At 50.6% G+C, this 18,353-nt stretch overlaps 1 protein-coding gene and 1 long non-coding RNA gene across 10 annotated transcripts in view; one reads left to right on the top strand and one right to left on the bottom strand.

Annotated features, from left to right (window-relative positions):
* Positions 1–39: 39 nt before the first annotated feature.
* MYCBPAP (MYCBP associated protein) overlaps positions 40–18,353 on the bottom strand; it is a 22,670-nt gene continuing 4,356 nt past the window's right edge. For 2 of the 9 annotated variants that reach the window (XM_058445433.1, XM_058445431.1), the window contains exons 2-20: positions 16,625–16,729; positions 14,894–15,021; positions 14,095–14,299; positions 13,897–14,000; positions 12,868–13,051; positions 12,502–12,617; positions 11,801–11,948; positions 10,367–10,482; positions 10,161–10,276; positions 9,510–9,618; positions 8,445–8,634; positions 7,822–8,009; positions 6,566–6,712; positions 5,317–5,703; positions 4,152–4,273; positions 3,289–3,404; positions 2,716–2,861; positions 2,368–2,541; positions 40–210 (exon numbers count right to left, since the gene is read on the bottom strand). In XM_058445433.1, the coding sequence (XP_058301416.1) occupies positions 133–210; positions 2,368–2,541; positions 2,716–2,861; positions 3,289–3,404; positions 4,152–4,273; positions 5,317–5,703; positions 6,566–6,712; positions 7,822–8,009; positions 8,445–8,634; positions 9,510–9,618; positions 10,161–10,276; positions 10,367–10,482; positions 11,801–11,948; positions 12,502–12,617; positions 12,868–13,051; positions 13,897–14,000; positions 14,095–14,299; positions 14,894–15,021; positions 16,625–16,729 (2,879 nt within the window). In that variant the 3' untranslated portion in view covers positions 40–132. Of the gene's footprint in view, positions 211–252; positions 277–2,367; positions 2,542–2,715; positions 2,862–3,288; positions 3,405–4,151; positions 4,274–5,316; positions 5,704–6,565; positions 6,713–7,821; positions 8,010–8,444; positions 8,635–9,509; positions 9,619–10,160; positions 10,277–10,366; positions 10,483–11,800; positions 11,949–12,501; positions 12,618–12,867; positions 13,052–13,896; positions 14,001–14,094; positions 14,300–14,893; positions 15,022–16,624; positions 16,730–18,353 lie in introns of those variants that run through there. The other 7 variants (XM_032162752.2, XM_032162749.2, XM_058445437.1 and 4 more) reach the window with 6 other exon arrangements.
* On the top strand, positions 10,226–11,802 carry LOC116474358 (uncharacterized). Its single transcript, XR_004249660.2, has 3 exons — positions 10,226–10,295; positions 10,825–11,022; positions 11,476–11,802. It is a non-coding gene; the product is annotated as an uncharacterized LOC116474358 (long non-coding RNA).

Genomic DNA, 18,353 nt, shown 5'->3' with positions numbered 1-18,353 from the left:
GCCAAGATCCATCGTGCAAGACACAGAGGCACACGGAAGTAGTAGAAACTTGAAGGTTCTTTATTGATTTATTAACCCGTTTTCCAGAAGGTTGCTTGGGCCCGAGAATCACCTGCAGAGACGCAAAGGCTCCTAGACATTCTTTATGGGGCTGAGCTCATCAGCCAGGACCATCAAGTCGGTCACCAGGGTGTCCAGCAGCCCACGGACCTGGAAGAACAGGACAACATCACAGGCAGGGTTTACTCCGTGGAAAGCACCTATATATCAGCTGTGCTGTGAGAGAGGAGAGAAACCAGTTGTTTGTGAAAGAATCTCACAAGTTCAAAGTTCTTGTGAAATAATTTTTGGTTTTGCAGATTTTTTTTTTTTTTTTCAGACAGGAGCTCACTGCATCACCCAGGCTGGAGTCCAGTGGTGTGATCATGGCTCACTGCAGCCTTGACTTCCCTGGCTCAAGTCATTCTCCCATCTCAGCCTCCCAAGTAGCTGGGACTACAGGCGTGCACCACCACACCTGGCTACTTTATTCTATTTTTTGTAGAGATGGGGTTTCACCACATTGCCCAGGCTAGTCTCGAACTCCTGGGCTCAAGCAATCCACCTGCTTTTGCAGTTTTTTCAAACCAGTCTGGGGAGGTGGCCCTGCACTGGTACCTTTGACATATGGAGGCACTAGAGCTAAGTTGTTAAAGGGGCAACTCCAGGGAGCCCATGGAGCGGTGCCCATTTAGCCATTTGGGGTAGGCCTGGGCTCAGCCCCGGTTCTACTCTGGCCTCCTGGAGGCCAATTTTCCTTCCTGTATCATAACAGATCCACAGACTGAAAGGTCTCTGGGACTGAGCCCTCCAATGGGGTTGGATCATACAAGCCCAGGCAAGTTGATTCTTTTTTTTTTTCTGTAGAGATGGGGTCTCCCTGTGTTGTCCAGGCTGATGTCGAACTCCTGGGCTCAAGCAATCCACCTCAGCCTCCCAAAGTGCTAGGATTACAGGTGTGAGCCACCGGTGCCTGGCCGGCAAGTTGATTCTCTTTTTTTTTTTTTTGGAGATAAGAGTCTCACTCTGTCACCCAAGCTGGAGTGAAATGGCGTGATCTCGGCTCACTGCAACCTCCACTTCCTGGGTTCAAGCTATTCTTTTGCCTCAGCCACCCAAGTAGGTGGGACTACAGGTGAGTGTCACCATGCCTGGCTATTTTTTTTGAATTTTTAGTAGAAATGGGATCTCACCATGTTGCCCAGGCTGGTTTTGAACTCCTGAGCTCAGGCAATCTGCCCACCTTGGCCTCCCAAAGTGCTGGGATCACAGGCATGAGCCACTGCACCTGGTCTGCAAGTTGATTCTTAATATCAAAGAGCCATGGAAGGGTCGACCCCCATGGGTCCTCAGAGCCCTTTAATTACTTTCTAGACCCCATCAACCATCTGATATCTTAGTGATGTCACCAGTGGCAAATGGAACTTTTGATCAAATGAGATCCAGAGTGTGACCACAATACATGATGTAATCCCAGCTCCCCAGCTACCCACATTAGAGGAAGACAAGGCGTCGCCATTAGACATACTGACATATTGAAAATGGCTTTGTGGACCTCCCCTCCAAAACAAACAACAACAGTAACAAAAAAAAAAAAACAAAACGGAAAACCTGGGTGAATTTCTAAGGACTTGCTACTTAAGAACGGATTAGGATGAAGTCTCTCTAGTCCTTCAAAACCCTTACAGTTGATGGGAATGCACCCTACATGGTGTTCTCCTAAGGAACGCATCTGCCAGGATGCACCTAACGGGGAGTAAGTGGAAGCAGCAGAAAGAGAAGGGCTTCCTTCCTCTGTGTTCCTCTAGAGTCTGTTCTCCAAAGGGCGGCCAGAGCCATCTTCTAAAGCCTATCAGACCCTATCGCGTTTCTATTCAAAACCTTGCGTGACTTCTCATTTCACTCCGAAAAATCCCAAGTCTTCACAATAGCCTGCAAACCATCCCCCACCCCTATGACCTGCTCCCCACTACCGCCCTCTCCCTTCTGGCCCCTCCCTCCTGTGGCAGTTGCTCCCCATGCCTGGAGCACTCTACTGGATGTCCACTTGGCCACCCTTCCCCTCCCTTCAAATCTTTGTGGGTTGTCACCGACTGAGGCCTGTGTGCCTCCATTCCCTGCCTGGTCTATCTTCTCTCCCATCATGCTCATCACCTAACATGCTAGGCACATTCCTTATTCATGAGGCCTGTCTCATACACGAGGATGCCCTTCCTGAAGCAGCTCTGCTTCCACCATGATGGAGTGGGCACTTATTGTTTGCAGAACGAACAGAATGAATGAGGCAGGTGGGAGGCAGGGGAATGGCTGCTGGGTGCTTCCCTTCACCTCACTGTGCAGCCTCTGGGTGTATTTCTCCATGACCAGGGGGTCTATGGGTTCTTGAGAAGGGAGGATGATGTCAGGGGTAGGGTCTTCCAAGGAAAACCTGTCCCGACTTGCAGATTTTATGACTTTCTTGTTGTCCTTTGCCTTGTGCTTCTTGCTGTTGGGACGGTCCTGCTGGGAGAGGGAGACACACATAGCCTTCAGGAGCTCCAGAGGTAGGCCCAGGATGTCCTCAACAGTAGCTCACTGGGAGAGCCTGGGCACATGCCCACCTCCACAGCCCCCACCTCCGCAGCCCCTCCAATCCCCTCCCCAGCCCCACCTGGCCCAGACCACGCCCCAGCATGCCTCTTTCCCGAACAGCTTGGCTCCTTTCTTGTTTTCTTTGTCTTTGATCCCCAGTTGTTTCTTTTCCTGGGCTGCTCCTTTCCGCTCCTCCTTCCCAGCTTTCCCCGCAGGTACCTTCACTTCCATGATAGTAGGTGATTTTTGATCTAAGGGAGGTGGGTGGAAGAAAATCTGGCAGGCCTCCAACAGCCTAGTGGATACTGCAGGTACATGAGGAGGCTTGAGGGGAGGTGGAAAAGCAACGGGCAATAGCCTTGAGCCCTGGTAGGTGCGTGGCTTCATGAAACAGGACGGTGGTGCCTGTGTTCTGGTCCCAGCTCTGCCACGCTCCCATGAATGGCCATGGATAAGTCATTTAACTTTTCTGGGATTACTAAACCAAGGTGGTCACTAAGGTAGCTTCTGGGTACCACATCCTGGCAGCCGATAGAAAGGGATAAGGGGCCTACTCCATGGGCTCAACCTAGCAGAGCTTACACCAAAGGAGTATGACTGGCCCGGGCACTGCTGCTTGTCCATTCAGAGAGATGAGGAGGGCTACGCAGAGGTGTGGTTGGTTGCACAAGATCTGACCTTTCTCTTCAGGCACATTCAAATAGATGGTCTCCTTCTCAGGCAGGCCCAGCAGAGACCTCAGCCACATGGAATGGCCCACCAGGCTGTCAATCACATCTCGCCACAGCTGCAAACTAGAGAGCAAGACATATGGAGAAATGCCATCACTCCTCATTTGTCCTTGAACCTGCAGAGGCTTGGGTCCCTCCCTTCAAAGACCCTGGTGCCACGAGCTGCTGTGGAAATGCCACACCCCTGAGCAGCCAGCATCCTCACTGTTCCCCACCAGGGCAAGTGCTTGGAGGGGGTTCTGGCTTGCCTTGGGTGGCAACTAAGAAAAAAAATGGCCCAGGACTAGGGTTAGGAGGCCTGCATGAATTCAGTCCTACTTCAGAGGGCTTGAGGCCAGGGCCAGACTTGGGTCCAGTCCCACTGGAGGGGCTGAACCTTGCATGAGACTTCCAGCATAAGGCTCCTGGGGCTTGTCCTGAGGGCCTTGAAAAGGACCCCACGCCTATACAAGCAAGTTCCAAACAGGTACTGGGGAAGGTGACAACAGAGAAATGAAGCTTTTATTGGAATCTGCCCCCCCTCTTCTTTCTGCCCTCTGGTTTCTCCTTTTTTCATTCCCCTGCTCACTGAGAAGGAACAAGGAGAAAAGGGGAAGAAAAAAAAGATAAGGTGTTTGATCTGCTGTGACTGCTCTCCAGTGAGCAGCAGGCACTGCAGAGTTTCCAGAACATGGAATGTTTGCGGCATGCTCTAGCAACCTGAGCTCAAGGGAAGCTCAGACCCCTGGAGTCCCAGGACTGCCTGGCCAGGACCCCTGCAGATGCCACAAAGGGAAGGAGATGGGGCGGCTCTCCTGGCAGGGCACCTACCACATCTGGTGCAGGAGGTTGGACTGCAATGGCCTTGGCTTCTGGCACAGCTCCAGGGCTGCTTTGTTGAGCCTCATCAACGCATCCTCTCTCTGGTTCTCATCAGGGAGCACCATCACTGCCTGGCAGGGTCATGGGCACCATGGGCACCATTCTGCACCAGGACACCAAGGCTCTCTGTGTCCTCTAGTGAAGGGCATGGTGATGTGGGGATGCGTGGCAGGGGACCAGGAACCAGGAGGGGATGCAGCTATGGAGAGCTGTCTGGGTGCCTTTGGTGGGAGCCAGGGACCCCCCTCAGAAATCTGTATCTATGAACCCCTTCTCCAAGATTTGCCAGGGTCAGAGAGTAGGCCCCCCTCCTGGAATATAGCAGCTTGGGCACCCCAGACAAAAACAGGTAACCCGCTGGGCACGGGGGCTCACGCCTGTAATCCCAGCACTTTGGGAGGCTGAGGCAGGTGGATCACCTGAGGTCAGGTGTTCGAGACCAGCCTGACCAACATGGTGAAACACCGTCTCTACTAAAAATACAAAATTGGCCTGGCCTGGTGGCTCACGCCTGTTTAACGCCAGCACTTTGGGAGGCCAAGGTGGGTGGATCACGAGGTCAGGAGTTTGAGACCAGCCTGGCCAACATAGCGAAACCCCATGTCTACAAAAATACAAAAACTAGCTGGATGTGGTGGCGCATGCCTGTAGTCCCAGCTGCTCGGGGAGGCTGAGCAGGAGAATCACTTGAACCCGGGAGGCAGAGGTTGCAGTGAGCCGAAATTGCACCACTGCACTCCAGCCTGGGCAACACAGCAAGATTCCATCAAAAAAAAAATTAGCCGGGTGTGGTGGCACATGCCAGTAATCTCAGCTACTTGGGAGGCTGAGGCAGGAGAATCACTTGAACCTGGGAGGTGGAGGTTGCAGTGAGCCGAGATCGTGCTACTGCACTCCAACCTGGGCAACAAGAGCAAAACTTCATCTCAAAAATAAATAAATAAATAAATAAATAAATAAATAGATAGATAGATAGATAACCCAAGAGATCACTTTCTCTGGGCTCTCAGGTTTTGTTTCTTTGCCCATAGAGCAAGAGGGGCTGCTGGGGCCTCCCTTGTTGGTTCGAGGCAGGAATATTCTCTACCAATGCCTTCCAGGGTCTTGGAAGCACCTTTCTGAAGTCCTCCAAGCAGAGGTTCCACTCCAGCAGGGGAAGGCCATCCGGCTCCCAGGGGCTCTTGGCGCTGTCCACATCTGGGCTTTCTTCCACCGGGATCTCCTCCATGATGCTCTTCCGCTGAGGACTCTTGGTCCCCACTCTGGCCTTCTGGGTCCCGGATTCCCTGAGGGCCTCGTTCTCAGGCTGGGGCACTTGAGGTTCGGAGATGGGGCTCCAAAAGCGTGGTAACAGCTCGGCATTCACAGAGGCCTTCTCTGTGGCTATGGGGCTGACGTGCTCCTTGTCCCCTGGCCTGGCCTCCTTAGCCTTGGGGGGCAGGGTCATGTACTGGCGCCACAGTTGGTGCAGGCTTTGCACCACTTGGTACTCGTAATGCAGCTGCAACAGAGGACGGGAAGGCGTATGAGGGGGAGGCTGGGGTGCAGGCCTCAGTTTCTTCAATGTAAATGAGGATATAAATAGTACCAGGGCCAGGCACAGTGGCTCAAGCCTGCAATCCCAGCGCTTTGGGAGGCCAGGGTAGGAAGATCACTTGAACTCAGGAGTTCAAGACCGGCCTGTATGACATAGAGAGATCCTATCTCTACCAAACAACAAAAAAAAGAAACTAGCTGAGCATGGTGATGCATGCCTGTAGTCATAGCTACTCAGGAGGCTGAGGTGGGAGGATCACCTGAGCCAGGGAGTTTGAGGTCACAATGAGCTATGAGTGGGACACTGTACTCTGACCTGGAGTGTGACAGTATGACACGCTATTTCTTAAAAAAATAAATAAATAAAAATAAGTAGTACCCATCTCATAGGATTGCTGTGAAGAGAGGTGAGTTACTCATGGAAGATGCGCAGAACACAGCTTGCACATAAGAGTTTGCTATTACTGTCACCTAGGGCAGCAGTCCCCAACCTTTTTGGCACCAGGGACTGGTTTCGTGGAAGGCAATTTTTCCACGGATGGTAGAGAGTGGGGGAATGGTTTCAGAATGAAACTGTTCCACCTCAGATCATCAGGCATTAGTTAGATTCTCATAAGGAGTGTACAATTTCCATCCCTCGCATGCGCAGTTCACAATAGGATTCGTGCTCCTATGAGAATCTAATGCCACCGCTGATCTGACAGGAGGCGGAGCTCAGGCGGTAATGCTGGCTCACCCACTGCTCACCTGCTGCTGTGCAGCCTGGGGGTTGGGGACCCTTGACGCAGGGCACACATGAGGGGGCAGGGGCTGGCGCTGGGCCTCACCTGAGGATTCCTGTGCCGGAACAAGTCTTCCTCGGTGAGATAGGCATCCACAGGTGATGGCGTGCGCTCCGGGGTCAAGACCCCCATCAGCAGCTCCTGCAGCACTTCGCGAACCACAGTGACTGCCTCATGGGCAGTCAGCTTGCCCTGCAAAAGGGAAGGTGGCAGAGGATGGCAGCCCAGACTCTCAAAACCAATGCATCCTTCAGGAAGTTGGAGCCCCCAAGGACTTTGTGCCTTCCTAGGGTCTGAGTTCCTGCCATTGTCTCTCTCTCTCTCTCTCTCTCTCACACACACACACACACACACACACACACACACACACACACACACGCCTGTTCTAAGACCTGAAAACCTCTGAGTCTCTCCAGACATCCTTGTTCCCTAAAAATGGATGAAAAGGATCCAGAGGAGGGCCAGTTCCTGTGACAGCTGCGGCTGCCTGGGGCCTGGTGGTCACACAGTTAGAATGTCACCAGATTAGGAAGAAGGGGCAGGGCACATAGTGGGGGTGCTTCTGAGGATGGTGATGAACCTTCATCAGGCTTCAGTGAGTGTCACAGAAACACGGGAGGGGCGCCTTGTGTCAGACATGGGTCCTATGGTCAGTGAGTAAAGCAAGCATGACATAGTCAAAATTACCTTTGATCACCACTGGCTGAGCCCCAGATGAAGGAGCCGGCCTTGTGACTGGGGGCCACAATAAATAAAAAAGCACAGCTTTCCACCAAATCCCAGGATGCACGACTCAAATGGCCACACTGAAACTCACTGCGGAGCACAGATTCCCACCTTCCACCTCACACTCACTCCAGAGTTGTCAGCTGATTGGGACAGTGGGCAGACTCACGCTGCTATTTATTAATTAATTATTCTCCCTGGTTTTGAAGTCTTGTCGGTTAAATGCAACTCCACTGTGTAGTACTAGGCAGCGATGAACAAAACACAGACCAGTGCATAGGGCCACATATTGTACTTTACAGTCTGCCTCTTAAGGCTCAGTCTAATTTCTTTCTAACTCAGTGGGGCCATGCATGGCATTGCTGCAACCTGCTCCTCGCCTGCCTAGCCAGCGCACCCATCTTTTAAATCACAAGCCCTGGGAAGTGTTTGTGGAGCAAGAGTAGTTACCTGTTTGCTAAAAATCCAATTCTCCTCTTAGGCTGGGAGAAATATGCTCCCTTCAGTCACTGCCAGGAAGAACACCAGGATACCCTACCTGATGTCCACAGGGACCATGGTCCTGGGTCCCTTACCTCCAGTACTTTCCTCTGATCCTCAAAAACGTCCTGGGTCAGGGAGACCGCGTGGAGATTGACCTGCAGTATAGCACCTCCTAAAAGAGTAGGATGGGTTCGAAACTCCCAAAATTCCCTGAAGATCCCAGCAGTCAAAGACTTGAAGAAGAAGGTAAAGGTTTTAGTTTCTCCAGGCAGAATCACACCTGAGAGGGACAGAGACCGAGGTTTTCAACATGCAGGAGCTGGCTGAGCCTCAGGCCTGCACGCTCCTACATGCAGTTAACTGAGCCCCAGGCCAGGTGGCTGGCCAACCATTCCAGTTTGCCCAGGGCTGAGAGGTTTCCTGGAATGTGGGATTTGGAGTGCTAAAGTCCCAGGCAAACAGAGACAGCTGGTCATCCTAGCCCCAGGCCTGTGCACTTAGATAACAGAGCCCCTAGAATGTTTCTGCTCCCTGGTGGCTCACCTCAAGTTCTATCAGTCTCTCAACAGACAGGAGTAGTCAGGCCACACATTTCACAGAAGGAATGTGAGGGACAAGGCAGGGAAGCTGGGCCATAACTAAGCTTTGATGTTTCACGGAGGACAAAACCAGCCCCAGACAGGAGCTAACGCATAGGGTGGCTTCTCCCAAGTACCTTCCCGGTTGTCAAAGTAAAATCGCTGCATCCTGTTCTTCTTAAGGTCTTGGAAAGTGTCCGGCTGGTGCTGCCGTCGCCAGTCATACCAAATGGCCACGGTGCCATTATTGACCACAGTCAGTTCTGAGGAGGTTTTCTCGCCTTCCAGGGTTTCAAAGGTCAAGTGAGCAGCAATCCCAACCTGCCTCTGGAAGGAGGAGGGACAAGAAATGTCTTTGCTGGAGACCCTGGCCTGGAGTGAACAACTCATCTGGTGTGCCCAGGACTTTTCTGGCTTTAGCACTGCAAGTCTCGTGTCCCAGGCCTCCAGGGCTTGGCCACTGTCACACAGAGTGGTATCCTGCTCCAACGTGGTTGCCTCTGAGGTTACCCTCAATAGTAAGAAGAGAAGACAAAACACATATATATATATATATATATTTGATTTTTTTGGGTTTTTTTTTTTTTTTGAGACAGAGTTTCGCTCTTGTCACTTAGGTTGGAGTGCAATGTCGTGATCTCAGCTCACTGCAACCCCCGCCTCCCGGGTTTAAGCTATTCTCCTGCCTCAGCTTTCCAAGTAGCAGGGATTACAGATGCCCACCACCACACCCTGCTATTTTGTATTTTTAATAGAGATGGGGTTTCACCATGTTGGCCAGGGCTGGTCTTGAACTCCTGATGTCAGGTGATCCACCCACGTCAGCCTCCCAAAGTGCTGGGATTACAGGCATTGAGCCTCTGCGCATGGCCAGATAAAATATATTTTATATCCAATGAACACTTCTATTCCTTAGCATCTGAAGAATATTTTAGAACCTTCTTAGAGCCATACCTACTTGAGTTTGCGTGTTTACATGCTTGGGGGCTGGGTATAAGCCCCAAGTGGCTTATGACACTCTGCAGCCTTGTGATTTTATTCTTGCTCAAGTTAGTGTTGCTGTCACCATTTTCAGACGTGCTGAATGCACGACCAGATAAAAACCCAAACAGGAGACTGTGCAGGCTGCTGGTAACTGCCAGTCACCTAGGCTGCACCCCTGAGGGGGGCTCTCCCAGCAGGTGTGGTGGAGGCAGTTTTACCTTGTCCTGTGGATTACTGCCTCTGATCCAGCAAGCTGGCTTCCCACAGAACAGCAGAGAAGGGCCGAGAATAGGCATGGAGACATGAGAGGAGCTGGCCAATGTGCCTCTGTAAGAAAAGCCAATGACTTATTTTCCCTTAGGCTGCCACAGTCATGCCATGTCGAACCCCACAGAAATGGTCACCAGGAAGCCTAGAAACACGACCAGCTCCACCCTACAATGGAGTCTGATCAACTCCACTCCCGCGTAGCTTCCTCCTGACCCATTGCTGTGGATGGGAGGTTCTTAGAAACACGCAGACTCTTTAAGCCCACTTGCCAGAGCCATTCACAGTACACAGAAATACATAGACTCTCCATGCCAGAGGCATTCAAGATGCACAGCAGTGGGAGGGTCTAGACAGCCCTCACCTGACCAGCAAGGGAATGTCTGGGAAATCCCCATTAGGAGTTGGTTGCTGGAAAGGAGCAGACGGCAATAGGAAAGCCAGCACAGCTGCTGGAATGGGTTCAAGGAGTGGGTGGCAACCACTGGAGAGAAGCTAGGCTGGAGGCACCCTGATCTCAGGGAGGGAAGCCCGCTCTTTAATACTGGTAGGTGCTGGAGGAACTCTTCCGCCTCTCTCCCCAGGGTTCAGGCTGCACTCACAAGTATGTTGTCTCTTCAGAGGAGCCTCCCTGACTTCTTTCAAACACTGTGCAGTCTTCCACAGTAACAGCCGAGAAGGGCCGCCCTTTGCCCACCACCTCCAGGCCATCAATATCCTCCGAGAGATAGAGAAAGGTAAGATGAGCTGACTGAAGATAGGCACCACCCCAAGGGGCTTCTGACTGGGGCATGGAGGCCAATCCAACCTGCTGGCTGAAATCCAGCTCTTCCATGATTCTCTGCAGCTCCTTGCGTCGGTAGATCAGAAACAGACTCCGATCCCAGGTATAGCGGTACGAAGCGTCCCTCTGGGCTGGTAATCCTAGCATGAGGTCCAAGGACCCTCAGCACAGGCTGCTGCCATGTTCCCTTGCTCACCCACTTCTCAAGGGCTCTGAGAGTACCTATCCCAACACCATTTCCAGGAAGGACAAAAAATACAGCTTCCCTGCGGCAGCTAGGCTCCCGTTCTCCTGTCCTATACCTCCTCAGCAGCCCTACACAAGACTCCTGCAAAATTAGCTTCCAAATAGCCAAATCTTTGGATTATAATAAAAATAGTAACAGCAGCTACCTTTTACTGAGTGCTTAACAATCAGTCAGAACCTCTTAATACATTTCACATCTCATTTAGCCCTATCACAACCCTGTGCGTATTTTACAGATGAGGAAACTACAGGCCAGAGGGGTTCGACCACTCTGGGGTTCACTAACACGACACGGCTGGGACCTGAACCCAGGCAGCCTGGCAGGCTCTAAAGCAGTGCTGCTCAAGAGAAACGGAATGCAAACCACAAACACAAGCCACACGTGTCACTGAAAGTTTTCTAGATGCCACACTGAAAAAGGAAAAAAGAAACAGGTGGGATTCATTTTAGTAATATAGTTTGTTTGTTTATTTGTTTATTTTATTTTATTTATTTATTTTGAGACAGAGTTTTGCTCTTGTTGCCCAGCCTGGAGTGCAATGGCATGATCTTGACTCACTGCAACCTCTACCTCCCAGATTCAAGCAATTCTCCTGCCTCAGCCTCCCAAGTAGCTGGGATTATAGGTGCACACCACCATGCCCAGCTAATTTTTGTATTTTTAGTAGAGATGGGGTTTCACCATGTTGGCCAGGCTGGTTTTGAACTTCTGACCTCAAGTGATCCATCCGCCGCAGCCTCCCAAAGTGCTGGGATTACAGGCGTGAGCCACTGTGCCCGCCCTCATTTTAGTAATATAGTTTAATTCAGTATATCAAAAATATTGTCATTTTGACATGTAATCAATATAAAAATGATTGATAAAATATATTGTTTTCACACTAAAGCCAGTGCCCAGTTGACAGTGACAGCACTTCTCAAGCCAGGGCAGCCACGATCCAGGCGCTCACCAGCGGCATGCAGCTCAAGGCTCCACACTGGACGGCAGCTCTATGGCTGCACTCGTTTCCTAGCTCTCTCACCGTTTTACTGAAGAAAAGGAAGAGGGAGCCGGACTTCAGGAAGACTCTGGGACTTGCCTAAGGCCACAGAGAACCACAGAGAAACAGGCCCTGGGCCTGTTTCACTGTAGAGCTATGCTGGCCACTTCCACACTACCCTGCCTCTGGGCCAGGCACAAGATGCCAGCTGGCTTACAGCCCTGCGCCTCACCTGTCTCCACCTGGATGGAGTGGGGCTTCCTGATGTGAGTGATGGGCTCCATGAGGCCACGCTGAGTTTTTGTCTTGGTCATGACCAGACCTGTCATCTCATCTCCCAAGTACTCCAGTCGACTCCAGAACCCACTGTTCTCCCAGCTCTGGCAAGGAAGGAAAGGTGAGTCAGATTACCTGGACACCTCAGCCAGATGCTGGTGGAGATGTGGGAAGACAAGAGCACCACCAAAGGCTACAGATGCTCCCTCTGGGGAATTCATTGCTGCCGTGATTGCAGAACAGAAGCACCCACTGCCGTGTTTTCTGGACACCCTGTTGTCATCTTTACCTGCCCCCAGCCAGATGGTGTGGGTTGGTACAGGTACTGCACTGGCCTACCAGAAAAAAAGGTGGGGGACTCTTCAACCTCTCTCCTTAGGGTGTAGGCTCCACTCAGTCTAAGCTCCTAGGAGACAAACACTAAGACTACTCCAATAACTTGCTACCTGTGTGGCCACCACAGGCTGAATAAGTTTACTGACTAATCATATAATTTAGTAAAGGCCTTGAGGGCTTAATGATGTTTTGCAACGGATAGGTTTTTTTCTCCCCAGCTGTGCCACCTGAGACCAGCATCCCTGTGTCCAGACACCTGCCCCCACCTCCCTCCTCCGTGCACCCCCCTGCCCCCTGGGCACTTAGGACAGGTGGCCTCACTTTCCTATCACGCCGGGTTGGAAGTGTGCAGTCAATGAGCTCTCGCTCCTCCTGGATCCGTCTGTAGGTCTCCCCAGTGTGCATGAGCAGCTCACTGACTGGCTTCCTTAGGTGTTCTAGAGAGAGAGGCAAGATTGCAGCCACTCTGCTAAACCAGAACAAACAGGGCCCTTGGCAGTCTGCATCGGGCAGCCTCCCTCACGGGGCTGATTTCAGGACCCATTGAAGCTTCAGAGTGAGACGCTCTTGGGAGTGAACAGCACAAATGTGGTCAGCCCGAGGCCAGGCTCTGGAGGAGAGCAAACAACCCAGCAGAGCCTTGCTGCCAGATGGAGGCCGGGTGGGAGACCTGTCTGCTCTGCTCACCGCTGAGGGCTTCCTGCTGCTTCTTCCACAGGGCTGTGTTGCGCTGCCAGTTTTTCAGAAAGTTGTGCTGAGGAGGTGGGGCCCAGGGAGGTCTCTTCTCTTCTTTTGGGGCTTTTTGCTTTGACTCTCCTTCAGCAGAGATGAGGGTCATCAGAGAGGGTGAGGTAGGTATCCGCTCAGCCAGCTGAAAAGTACAACATACGTATGTGGAGGGCAGTGAGAAGGCTCTGGGCGGGGCTGAGCACACATTTCCCGAGGCCTAAACCCGTGCTGTTATCCCACTGCGCTGAGAGTCCCTCCTCTTCAGGACTCCAGGGTAGCCAGTGACAGAAAATAAATCCCAGAACCAGGGTTCCCTGAAAGCAGCTGTCAGTCCACTCTCCCCTAGAAAGGGAACTTCTGTTTAAAGATTGGGGTCAACATCTTCTAGTGTATTTGTCCTCACAACTGATGTTGATTGACACCTTCACCCATGTGTAAATAGAAGCATTCTAACATGGCCCCAGGCTCCTTAGCGCCTGACCAATCAGAGTCAGCCTGGAACCAGGGAAGCAAGGGGAAGACACAGGCGAAGCCCTGCATGATGGGAAGGTTGGAAAGATACAGAATCTTCCCGTGGCTCAGGAAGCAGTGGGAAGCCACCTTCCTCCACCACGTGGACTGAGGAGGGCAGGCCAGTCTCCAGAGAAGGGAAAATCAAGACAGTGCACAGAGCAGAGGGAAATGAGGTATGTGGGCCCTGAGTCCTGACGCCTTTTTGGGTGCAGTCTACCCAGACCCAGGTACTCCCACCTTTGGGTTCCATGAGGCAATCTCTGGAATCCTTACAGTAAATCCCTGACTTCACTGAAGCCAGCTTCAGCTGCCTGAAGTGTCTAACTATTCTGGGAGAGGGTCCCCTATCAACTCAGACTCAATACCTAGAGACGAGACTGTCTCTTTAACCCCAGCCCTGCTTGACTGTGTCAGGTGGGAGACCGAAATGACTTCAGTGACTGCTCTCATCTGGGTAGTTCTGTGCAAACAAACCTGGGTGTTCCCTCGAGCAAGTGCAATCCTCTTAAAGTCCTGGAGACTCCCCAAGATGTGGTGGGGCAGGATCTGGTCACTGCCATCAAAGCTGTCACCGGGACCTGGGAGGATAAAAGAAAGGGGAAAGAAGCTGTGGGTGGACAACTTTCAAGAGGGCAACTTTCTGATGCAGACTGGGTTTCTCTTGAAGCTGACCCATGAGTTGAAAGACAGTGAAGCCAGGGCTGAGACTGGGTGTACCGGAGTAGTCCAGAGGCTTTGTGGCTGCATCAGGATTCGCAGGAAGTGCTACAAGGTGGCAGACCTTCCTCCTAGGATCCGTGGGTTTGAGTTTACGGATGATAAATTTCTGGGTAATGACACGTTTATCTTCCTTTTCAGTAAGGCGAGGAATGTGTTGCTAAAAAGAAATAAAACAAAGGAGAATTCCACCTGTGGTGGCAGGAGGAAGAGCACCACCCATCTCCTCTGTTCTAGTTCTGGGTGGAGTTCCTGAAGGCTGACAGATCTGTTTCTTCAGCTCTGTCCATATGTTCTGTCAAGGAAATGCCTGTGTAACAGATATGTGACTTAGTAATATCCTGGAGGGAAAAAAAAGAACATCTTATGCCTCCAGACAGTTTGGGTGAGAGGTGGCTGACTCTCCCAGGTAAAGCATGGAGTTAGGGTTTAGCAGCTTTACCCAGAGCTGTACCTTGGCTCCTTAAACTCATCCTCCCTTCTGTGAAATGGGAATGATGGCACCTACCTCATCATCTCATTTCCCCCGTGGTGCTATACGAATCTCAGAAATGTTAAAACAGACAACACAGTGAATTCCTTAAGGTGGTAAAGTGAAAAGAATCTGTGTTCAGTGGGTTTTTCCATGGAATTAGGCACTCCTCCTGAGTAGGGAGACGGTGGGAAGACAGTGGACATGCTGGTGTTCTAGACTACTCAGGCTGCCGGCAGGTAAATGTTTCTATGGTAAGGGAAGCTTGGGCTTCATCCTCACCTCCTTCAAGTCTTCCTTCTTAATGGCCAAGGCAAGAATGTCATCTCCTTGTAGGACATTGCTAACAGGTTCAGGCTCTTCCTGAATTGTGGGTGTGGGTTGTTCAGATCCCTTTGCCCGCTTCTTTTCTGAAGAGAAGCAGAAAGTTATTAAGTCCTTAAAGAGCTCCTGTATATATCAATATATACATACAAAAATAAAAGTAAAAATATATACTAGACTCCATGGTGGCGGGCAGAGCTGACCAGCTGGATAGATAGCAGAGGCTGCCAAGGTGGCCTGGGCAGCACTTTGCTGGGGCAATGGGAGTTCTCTCCGGAGGGTCCCCCTACCCACAGCCCCTGGCTTACCACAGTGACTAAGACTTCTGTAGCCAGAATTGAGATCAGAAGATGTTTCGTTTCAGGCCAGGTGTGGTGGCTCATGCCTGTAATTCCAGCACTTTAGGAGGCTGACACAGGAGGATCACTTGAGGCCAGGAGTTCAAGACCAACCTGGCCAACATGGTGAAACCCCGTCCCTACTAAAAATACAAAAATTAGCCAGGTGTGGTGGCCCATGCCTGTAGTCCCAGCTACTCAGGCGGCTGAGGCAGGAGAATCACTTGAGCCCGGGAGGTAGAGGCTGCAGTGAGCTGAGATCGCACGACTGCACTCTAACCTGGGCAACAGAGCGAGACTCTGTCTCAAAAACAAAACAAAACAAAACAAAAAGATGTTTCATTTCAGGTGCCGTGGTGCAAGCTTGTAATCCCAACATTTTGAGAAGCCAAGGCAGGAGGATTGCTTGGGCCCAGGAGCTCAAGACTAGCCTAGGCAACATAGTTGAGACTCCATCTGTACAAAAAAGATTATTTTTAATATACAAAAAAGATGTTCCATTTCAGGCTATGCTATTTATAAGCTGGACAGTCTTGGGTACACATCACTTAACCTCTCTAGGCCTCAGGCTTCCCATGTGTAGAAAGAGTCAGTTGGACTAAATCAGTGGTTCCCAAGTTATTAGTCCAATGTCTGCCTCAGAATCTTTGGGGGAGTTTTATGAATACAGCTTCCTGGCTACTGCATGGAGCCAGGGCCTAGGTGATTCTGATGCACAGTGGTTTGGGACAACTGAACTAGATGTTTTGCCAGCCTCCTCCAGTGCTGGCACTGATCCATGCTTCTGGGTGAAGGCACTGGGTTTCACAAGACACTGGTTAAAATGCAGAATCTCTGTGGGGGAAGCAGAAGATCCAGCACTGGCCATGTATTGCATACTATTTCATTTAATAAAGATTGTTTAAGCAGCTTCTACATGCCAGGCACCGTGCTAGGTTCTAGGGATAGATGCCAGAGCTTGTCTTTAAAGAGCACATGCCCCGTGGGAAACAAGACCATGAAACAGGCTGAGCCAGAGTAACTACAGGAACATGGTGGGGGAACACCCAGCGCAGAGTCGGCGGGTGTGGGAGGCGGCGGGGGGGAGGTCAGGGAGGGCTTCCTAAGGAAGGGATATTTAAACAGAGCTGAAGAAAGAAGTTGGAGAAAGGAAAGCGCCCTGGGGAACAGGCATTCCAAAGAAAATAACATAAGGAGGCATAGAGGCAAGAGAATGGAGCACATCCCTGGAACTCAAAGCATGTGTTTTTAAATAGCTGGAGTGTGGTGAGGTGGGAGGGAAGAGGCAGAGTCCAGAGACAGCAGCAGCAGCCATATCATGAAGAGCTCAGTGAGCCGTGTGAAGGCTTACCCCATGGGCAATGGCATGCCAAGGAATGGATTAAGAGTTGCAAGATCTTGGGAGGCCAAGGCAGGCAGATTGCTTGAGCCCAGGAGTTGAAGACCAGTCTGGGCTCTATAAAAAAAAATACAAAAATTAACCAGGCATGGTAGTACATGCCTGTAGTCCCAACCACTTGGGAGGCTGAGGGGAAGGATAGCCTGAGCCCAGGAAGTGAAGGCTGCAGTGAGCCAAGACTGTGCCACTGCACTCCAGCCTGGGTGACAGAACAAGACCCTGTCCCTAAGAAAAAAAAAAAAAAACCTGCAAGACCGAGGATGAGTGTATGAATGTATTTAAGAGTCTGTTGTGGCAGCCACAGCATGACATTGACAACACCCGGGGCAGAAGGGGGTCACAGGTCACTCTCCAACGAGGACACACTCCCTGCCTTCCTTTCACAGAGGTGGCTTAACAGGTTCAAACACATCTCATTTCTCTGGCTGGTCAACCCTGTCATTTTCCCTCTGGTTCAGAATGGTTTGATATAAGGCCCTACATAAAACAATCAAAAGAAAACCTAAGTCCTGAGGCCTTTAGGGAGTTTAAAACAAAATTTGGTTTTATCCACTGCTTCTCACAGCACCGTAATCTTTAAGAGGCAATATCATGAAAACATCAAGGCAGGTGTTTTGGTTAACAAAATCAAACTTTTTTTTAGGAAATTTCCATAGAGTTGGTGGCCAAAAAAACTCACACCAAAATCATTCCAAACATAGTTCTAAATTCAGCCTGTTGGCCAGGTGCAGTGGCTCACGCTTGTAATCCCAACACTTTGAGAGGCCGAGATGGGAGGATTGCGTGAGGCCAGGAGTTCAAAACCAGCAACACAGGAGAACCTATCCTTAAAAATAATTTTTGTTTTTCTATTAGCAAAAATAATAAATTCAGCCTATCATCCACAGTCTGTTTCTGTAATGGGGTCAGCAGAGGTTTGGAAGGATCTGTCTGTTAAATGTACGGCTCTGTGCGCACAAACACACACGCAGGGCTGCCAGCTGAACCCCGAGTTCCAATCTCATCTGCCGCCATGTGTGGGGCTTTGATTTCTACCTCCCCCCTCCCTTCTACACAAACTCACCGAAGTGGGTGGCAGCCTACGAGAACTGAGATCAGTTGAAGGTCTGTTCGTGTAAATATTTTGGTATTATCTGTACCTTCTAGGACATTTGCTTCCTTTATCCATAACCTTGGCTGGGTTGACATCTTTCCAAGTGATTAAACGTCTCCAGATGTGTGTTTTTTACTGGTGGGTGCACAATTACCACGTGTCAATAGAAACTTTCAACACTGCTGAAGATTTTGGGGGGCCAAAGCTCCCATCCCTTCAGTGATAGAGAAGCTAATCTTTCATGTTTGGTTTAGATTGAAATAGTAAAACTCTGGTCTAAGGTTATTCTGAGAAAGTTATCTTTAATGTAGTCCAATAAATGCTCTGTTACTGCATACAGTCAGCGAGTGGTATGTTCTAGTTATTAAAATATTCATTAAAATGATATATACATCTTTTTTTTTTTTTTCTTGAGATGGAGTCTCAGTCTCTCCCCCAGGCTGGAGTGCAGTGGCGCGATCTCAGCTCACTGCAACCTCCGCCTCCCGGGCTCAAGTGATTCTCCTGCCTCAGCCTCCCGAGTAGCTGGGAATACAGGCATGCGCCACCATGCCCAGCTTTTTTTTTTTTTTTTTTTTTTTTTTTTTG

This window comes from Hylobates moloch, unplaced genomic scaffold (assembly GCF_009828535.3).
Source record: "Hylobates moloch isolate HMO894 unplaced genomic scaffold, HMol_V3 SCAFFOLD_10, whole genome shotgun sequence".
Classification (NCBI taxonomy): Eukaryota; Metazoa; Chordata; class Mammalia; order Primates; family Hylobatidae; genus Hylobates; species Hylobates moloch.
Note: the sequence above shows the minus strand (reverse complement) of the source record. Positions and strands in the feature narration are given on the sequence as shown.